At 43.9% G+C, this 8,025-nt stretch overlaps 1 protein-coding gene across 3 annotated transcripts in view; it reads left to right on the forward strand.

Moving 5' to 3' along the window:
• The first annotated feature begins 329 nt into the window (after positions 1-329).
• SESN3 (sestrin 3) overlaps positions 330-8,025 on the forward strand; it is a 40,384-nt gene continuing 32,688 nt past the window's right edge. Inside the window, exon 1 of one of the 3 annotated variants that reach the window (XM_017816039.1) lies at positions 330-397. Coding sequence is in view for 1 of the 3 variants with exons in the window: in XM_017816040.1 (XP_017671529.1) it covers positions 7,494-7,514 (21 nt within the window). In the remaining 2 variants the exon portion in view is untranslated. Of the gene's footprint in view, positions 398-621; positions 646-7,404; positions 7,515-8,025 lie in introns of those variants that run through there. The other 2 variants (XM_017816042.1, XM_017816040.1) reach the window with 2 other exon arrangements.

The following is an 8,025-nucleotide window of genomic DNA, read 5'->3' on the forward strand; positions in this document are numbered from 1 at the left end:
CCGCCCTTGACCCCGCCCCCTCTCGCAGGCTGCCCGGAGATGGGAGCCGGGCAGGGCGCTGCCCATTGGCCGGCGGCGGGCGACCCGTCGTGATTGGCCGGCGGTGTTGGCGCTGGGCGGGGCTGGCGTTGCGGATTGGTGGGGCCCGCGGGGGTGTGCGCGGGGGGCGGTGGCGCGGAGCGGGCGCTGGGGCCGCGGCCGGGGATGGGGGCGGCCGGCGGCGCGGGCAGCTGAGCGCCGCGGAGCCGGAGCCGTCCTGCGCCTCTCGTCCCGCCCGGCCCTCGCCGCCACCGCCGCCACCATGAACCGCCTCGGCTCCGGGCCTGTGGGCAGCGCCGCCGCCGCCGCCGCCGGGCAGTACCGAGTGTGCGGCAATTGCCGGAAGGTGCCGAGACAGGTACCGGAGGGCGCCCGCTGAGAGGCGGCGGGAGCTGCGAGGACTGCGGGAGAGGCTTCCAGGAGGGATCGGTGGAGCGGGCGGCGGTGGGACAGAGACTTGACTGGGGGGGGGGAAGGGAACACACGGACAGCGATAGTGGCGTGAGGAGAAATGGGCCGTAGGGCAGCGTTGCGGCGGGGGGATGGAGGAGGGCAGTGGGAGAGCCGGGGGGCAGCTCCCCAGTGGGCTGGGAGCTCTGCCGGGAGGTGAGTGCCCGGGGAGCATGGGGTGGGGGGCAGCGGAGGGGCCAGGGGGATGTAGCCCCAGGGGGTGCCCAGGGGTGCCAGGTCCGGGCCCCCATCGCCTCCTTCCCCCTCGGGTCGGCTGTCACCGGCCCCTGGCCCGGGCTGCCCCCCCCATCCCGAGGGGTTGGAGGGCGCCCAGCCTCCCCGAAGGCTGGAGGTGGGGGGGGTCATGGAGCCCAGCCACGCTTGGAAAGTTTATTATCCACGTATTTCAACGGTGGAATTCACCACCACGATCTCCGTCAAGTGGGGGGGGCTCCGAGCTTAAAGCCTTAAAAAATATAAAAGCGCCGAAGAACCCCCCGCCCCCCAGCCCGCTAAGCCCCCATCCCTGCAGTGCCCAGCCGCTTCCCTGCGGACCCCCGTGCCCCCGGAGGGGTAGGATGGCTGCACCTCCTGCTCCCGACATCTGCCTCACGGGGAGCATTAGTGGAGGTGCTTTTTGTTTGTCCAGTGCAAATGAATTAAAATTGCTGAGCTGTTCAAACGCGCCGAGTCCCCGAGCGCCCAAGATGAACGCGATGCCGGTTTTGGTTTTATTTTAATTCAATCTCTCCCAACACATTTTGCTCCAGGTTGGTTCTTGCAATTGCTAAGAAAGCCTGTAAGTCAATGAGCTCAAATATTTGCGCTCTTTGTCCAAAAACTGTTTTTCTTCCTCTGTGGGTCAGGCCAAGTGCCAATCAAAGTTGTTTTTCAAGCCTCTCTTCCCTGCAGTAGGACTGCTTTTTTTCTTTCTTCCTTTTTTTTTTTTTCTTTAAGGGTTTGGTTTTTGGAAAGGAGGTGTGTATTTAGGGGAGGGGGAGGAGAAACGTTAAAAATCGGTGGAAGAGAGAAGCAGATCTTAAAAATCATGTTTCTTGAATATTTTAATGGAAACAAAATCTTATTAAATGTGCACGCTTGGTATGTGCAGTTATTTTTTCCATAAACTCTTGGATCATATTACAGTTGATACTTGGTGCTCAGCTCTTAGCTCAGCTTGCGAGAAATGTAATGGATCAGAGAAGCACACATCAGCAGAGTCTGATTTTTAACCATTTCGTTGCAGGATCGAGTCCCTTCTTGGCTTTAGCTTGCTGCTTTTACTGCTTTAAGAAAAACAAGTACTTAAAAGAGAGAAGTTCTGCGGGGTTAAAGCCTGAAACAGCTTCAGACTTGACATATGTCTAAAGACATACAAATTAACCAGTGCCAAATATGTCTGTGGAGAAAGCAGGGAGGGAGCTTGCTTTGTTCTGCCAAATAATCAAAATATTTTGTTGACAAATAAAGTGGTGCTTGGCAGCAGTTGTAGATCTAAAATTAAATTTAAATTATTGAATTTTTTTTGAAGCTGTAGTCCCATCCTGTTGGGTAGGACTTTTTTTGTATACCTCTTTAATATCAGTGGGAGGTGGGGACAGGGCTAGATGGCATTTTTCTGGTAACAGGAAACTTGCTGGATTTGATGATTTGATTTTTTTTTTTTTAAATTTTATTTTATTTTAAAGTCATTTAGGGATGATGGTGAAACATAGGTACCCAGCTGGGTCTGTTGAGGAAGGCAGCTTAGCACTGTCCTGCTTTGTCTGTGGTCATTTCAACCACTCTCATTGCAAAACTGAGGAAAGAATAAAGAAACTGAGTGACAGCCTGTAAAAACCTCCTGAAACATAGTTGTTCTGTGCTTTCAGTGGTTGTATTGGGACATTGTTGCATCTGTGTTGTAGGCTGAACAATAAACATAGAAGTACAAAGCTTCTGACTACATCTGTAATTATTTAAAAGTTGGTATAATAAAAATCACTGTAAATGTTAACCTTTTGCACTTCATTGGCAAGCATGCAAGTAGAAAACATGAGGGGGAAAAAAAGAAAAGGCTTGATGGAAGCGAGGTGCAAATTTGACCTGAGTCTCAGAGTAATAATCTTCAGATGAGTGCTGCCTCATCTGTTCTTTTGATAGTGTTGGGGGTTTTTTTAATGCTCATGTGATAGCATACTGGAAAAAAATGATTGGCCTTGAAATGTGTTGAATCTCTTCTGCCCTCCTCAGTCTTAAGTCTTTATTTGAAGCCACTTGAACACTCACAGTTTAGGTAGTGCTGTTGTCAAAATTATAAGGAGCAAAGTAAGCTTTCAACTCAGTGACATGTAATGAAATTTGAAATAATCCATAAGTTTTTGGATTCTCATGGGTGAAGGTAAGTTTCCCTTTCATCAGGGAAACAGGAAAAGCTAAATTCAGCACTTTAGGTTTCAGCCAATTGCAAACTAATAAAAGTTACATTTTATTCTGGAAAGTTCTATCAGGGTAGCACTAAGAGTATGCTAAGGATTCAAGGGTTAAATTTGCTATGAAGGTTTTTCATATTAAAAAGATACCATTTCCGGTTGGGTTTATTGTTACAGGACACTTTAGATAACCAGATCTACTTGGAGAACAATTGCTGCTAATCAGAAGGACTTAGGGAGTCATAGATACAACAGCTACATAATTATTTGATTTAAGGGAAAAAAAGTGCTTAAAATGACACGTGAGTTTTGTCCCTAAGAATTTCCTAGAGGTGGCTGCAAGTTGCTGCCATTGCAGTAACCAGGACAACTCCAGCTCTTCCATTTGTGATATGTAAGGGAGTCCCTGGACAGGGGAAAGCTCCTGGGTGTAACCCTGGAGGGGATCTGGAGCCTTATGTAAACCCAAGGTTCTCCTGCCTAAACAAAGTCAGTAGTCCAAGCAAGTGAGAAGAAAACATATAGGAAGGGCTCAGTATTTCTTTGGACAAATAACTGCTTCAGAAAGGCTTTTAGGAATAAGCAAAAAGTCTTTGGGGATGGAAAAAATCTGATATGTCAGGAAGTGTAGAAACAGGGAGGGTTTGCCAACTGTTCAAGCTTAGTTGCAAACTCCAAAGTATGTGAAGTAAAAGGTTCTTTTACATGTACATACAGGTCAGTAGGATAGAAAAGAAAATAACTATAAACATGGTTCCAGGATTAAATATTTGGTTTGTGTTAGATTTCAGTGAAGGAGATAGAAGGGCAATGGCAAAATAGGTGATGGGGGCATGCAGTTTAAAAAAACCAAACTGCATTGTAGGCAAGGCGGAAATGAACCTGGCTTAGCTGACCCTCCTGGCTTCAGCCAGTCTCTGTGCTGGAGTCCTCATAAAGATATAAGAAATCTAGGATCTGTTCCTACCCAGTCAGGGTGATCCTGTGAGAGGGGGAATACCTACCAATATGATGGACAAAATTTTCAGTGCTTCTCATCCTCCCATGCCAGTCTCCTTCTTTAGTACAAGTTGCAATGCTGTACAAAGCTACTAAAGCAAATATGAAAAAATATGTATGACATGATAGCACCAAAAGTAGGTTACACTAGACTAATGTAGTGGTCTTTTGTTAATAAGACAGATGCATGAGTGTTCTCTTCTGAAAGCTTTGGATGGACTAAAACTACACTTCTTTCATTAAATATCTGAAGTAACATCAAAGGTTGAACTCGTCACTGCAAGTCAGCTCAAATTAAACTCTGGGATTTACTAATGCCAATGTTCTATATACTAAAAGGTTTAACTGGATTTGAAAAATATTTGGGCAAATTCATAAGAGAAAAATTAAACAAGACCTGTAATATGAAATAGCAACACCCTTCAGTATAGTTTCTGTATGCTTTCCTGGCTGTTATATGTCTGCTACTGCCCCCTGGTAGGAAGAGGCTGCTGGGCAATAGGGACCTTTGATCTAACACATTCTGTGTGTTTTGCTGTTCCTATTAATTACAGTGATTGGGAACTGATGGGAATGGGAATGATGATGGGCTGTGCTGAAAGGAGAAGTCACTGTGCTGAGAGGAGAATGCCAGTGGGTTTTCAAAGGATCGCTTGAAACTAATCTGTTTTAACCCTGTTAAGAGTCACAACGAGAGTGTGACTATTCCTAAAAGACACAGCAGAAGTGGTAAATGTTGTTGGTCCAGGGAGAGAGGGACATTTCATGGAAAGCTGGGGTACCTTGAGCACTGGCATAGTTAAAGTGGTGTGAAATCCAGTGGTGTGAAATGCAAGAGTTACAGATTTAGCTGTTTGATACCCATAACTTTTAATAAGAGCAGCTCTTTGGAAGAAGCAGGGAGAAGGATGTTGGTGCAGGAGGACCAGCAGCTTACTGTCACCCTGCAGGGCTGTGGTGCTGGGGAGCAGGGAAGCTGGGAAGGATGGACCCTAATTTAACAGACGCAGAGGTCAGCTGGTAGAAACAGGGTACTGGTTTTGCAGAAGGAGACTGAAAGTTTGCTTTTTTAATCCAAAAAAACCAAAAGCTGAGAGGGGATATGGTCCATGTCGATAAATACATCTGATGGTGAGAGCCAGTGAGAAGAAATTAGCTCAGGAGTAGATGGAAGTAAAATGGTCATTAATACATTTAGGCAGGAAAATTGAAGTGTCCAGAGGTGAGGTTCTGGAAGAATTTGTTCTGGGTCTGTTGCAGCCAAAAAAAGCACCTACTTTTAAGATAGAAAAATGTGTGAACGTCATTAAATGATGCAGCGCTTACAATAGCACTAGCCTAGGCTCAGGGAGTTGAGGTCATATCCAAAAAAAAAAGAAAAAAAAAGACACACTTTCATTCACTTTATTGTTCTGTGTGGGTGAGTAAGAAAGTAGCCCAAAAGTGAACCAAAAATAGTTTAATGTCAGGTCTCATAAGCCCGTGTAAGCTAATATATATGTGTCACCATGAGTCATGAAAGTGTATGGAGATGCTGTTACCTGCACTGTAGAAATCAAGAGGCCTTTCAAGGACTTTCCTTGAAACTGTTTTGCGGGAAGTCAGTCTGGTTCGATCTATTCTGAGCATAGGCAAATCAAAGTTGCTTGGAAAACACCCTGGGTTTTCCACAATGCAGCATCTATTTTTTTTTGTTGAGTTGCATAGTCTAGTTGGCTTTGGAAATCAGACCAACAAGCCTTGGCTGTCACAGAAAATCTTAATTTGTAGAATCAAATGATGTCTTCTGTAGTTTGATGCCTCTTAATAATAGTTTTCTCACAGTACAGTTGTGAGAGGTTGCCTAGATGGCTTTAAATCTCCAAGTGTGCCTTTTCCTAAAGGAGTTCTCAAAATAGTCATGAAAGTCTTTCATGAAAACCCAACTCTGTTTGCATTGGTTCTAATTTTAGCAACATTCTCTTGTGTAAAACATCGTGTCTGCCTTCATTGTTTGTGTCTTCCAGTCCCCTGAAGCACTGGTGAAACATAGTGAAACCAGCTCGGGTCACTCCTTCAACTCCTCTTGCCTGCACAGCTGGGGGGAGAAGATGGGTCTTTTAGGATCCAAAAATGTAAAAATATAAACCAAGAGCAACAAATCCAACTGTTTAGGGCAGTTAAAATTGGTAGCAACAGGCCCCTCACTCATAATTCATTCTTACTTTTTCTTGAAAGATTTGGTTGAAAAAACCAAACAACTAAGAACAGGACTATTTCCTGTGAAATAAATGCAGTGAAAATCCAGAGTTGACCTGTTTATCTCTTTCTTCATCCTCACAAGTGTTTCACTAATTTGTATCTTTTCAGAATCTGACCTGTTTAAATAATTGTTCTCCCACCTCCTGTGTAATTATTGTCTTTGTGTCGTGGAATTGAAGTGCAGTATTGCTCTTTGCACATATGGTCCTGAGTGTTCCTGGATTCTTTGATTTTTGCCTTAAAAGCTAGTGTAAAGAAATTTCCTTGTGTCTTCCTAGTCTTACAGGCTGAAAATGAGATGGCAAAACTATTAAATTTTCATAAGACCTGTAATGAGAGAGTCATGAGTGAAATGAACCTCTGGTGAAGGACGCTGTTTTGCAATGAAAAGCTGTAAGAGGTGGCCTTGTAGGAACCACACTCATTTAGAATAGTCACTTTTATTTAAAAAAAAAAAAACAAACAAACAGAAGCACAAACACAGTCTTCTCTGAATTACAGGGAGGGAATAGAGGTGAGAAAGGAAAGAAAGTGGGGGGGAGGATTTTCTTCAGAAGAAACTTTGGGGTTTAGAGCTGGGGAGTGGGTTAGCCAAGAGTGGAGGTTGTCCTCTGCTAAAATTTACTTCTGCTGGAAGGAGTGGAGTGTTGCATTAGCCAAATCAGCTGTGGTTTGGAGATGTGGACTCTGTGAACATTTGCTTTAAATTTATGCATATTACTTAATTAGGGCTTCAAATCTCACATCTCTTGAAATGGCAGTGTTTTGAAATCTGAAAAACATAATATGGTTCATTAAGCATCCTTGATTTTTTTCTCTCTCCCACATTGGCAAGGGAGCTGCTAATACTCATTTAGTTCTCTAATACTCATTTAGTTCTTTATTTGAACCTTTTTTTCCTGGCTAGGGAGATTTGAGTGAGAGAAGATAGTGGTATAATTCTCCCCTGGCTGTGCGTAGCTAGGGGAGTTGGTCTGGAGATTTTATTATCAGATTTCCATTTGCAGGGCTGGAGAATAAGGTGGGATCTCAAGAATAGTTTGCATGGCCAGGCTGAATACTGGCTTTTGTCTAAGTGGGTCAGGATACACTGGGGGGAAATGGGGCATTTTTAGTAGAAAAGAAATTTGTACTGTCAGGAGGGAGACCTCAGTTAATGAGAAATTGCACCTCATCGGCTTTGGAAAAACCTGCATGGAAATAATTTATGCTGTTTAATTTCTCTGTTCTTTGCAGGTGTTCCTGTTTGTATGCAGAGGTCCTTCCCATTGTTGTCTCTGCAGCCCAGCCTGATATTCTTTGTGCTTTAAGTAGAAGCTATAGGGAACATCATGCAGACGAGTCAAATATCTTATGAAATGCCATTACAGGGAGGTAGGGATACTCTTCACAAACAATTTTTTTTCTGACTCTTTGCCTATCAGTCAGTCTCTGAAATGCATTCACAATAGTTCAAGACATTTTATGGGGTTCTTGGTATGCCACCCTGGGCAAACTAGTGTTAGTGATAATAGGGGAGGCCATGATCAAAGTGCATTAATTTTAAATGTCTCTCTTAACCACTAGTTGCAGATTTTTATTACAGGATGCTTCTTGCATATCAGACATTAGATAACTATCAGTTGGGGCAAAATACTGGTATAGATGGTATTTAATTAATTAAATTAATTAATATTACATGTTTATGAAGCTGAGAAACTATTTTGTTCTTGTTACAGACCATATCAACCAGTGATTTATTGAAATATCTTCATTCTCACATCTTATTTAAATTGAAAGTAAAGTGTTTTGAATCATGGGCTTTTTTCCTCTAGGGCATAATCCATGTGACAGTCAGGGACTTAAGTTAGGGCTGATCAGGGTGTAAATGATGGTGCTTAGTGTA

Source organism: Lepidothrix coronata, unplaced genomic scaffold (genome assembly GCF_001604755.1).
Source record: "Lepidothrix coronata isolate B3197 unplaced genomic scaffold, Lepidothrix_coronata-1.0 Scaffold53, whole genome shotgun sequence".
Taxonomy (NCBI): domain Eukaryota; kingdom Metazoa; phylum Chordata; class Aves; order Passeriformes; family Pipridae; genus Lepidothrix; species Lepidothrix coronata.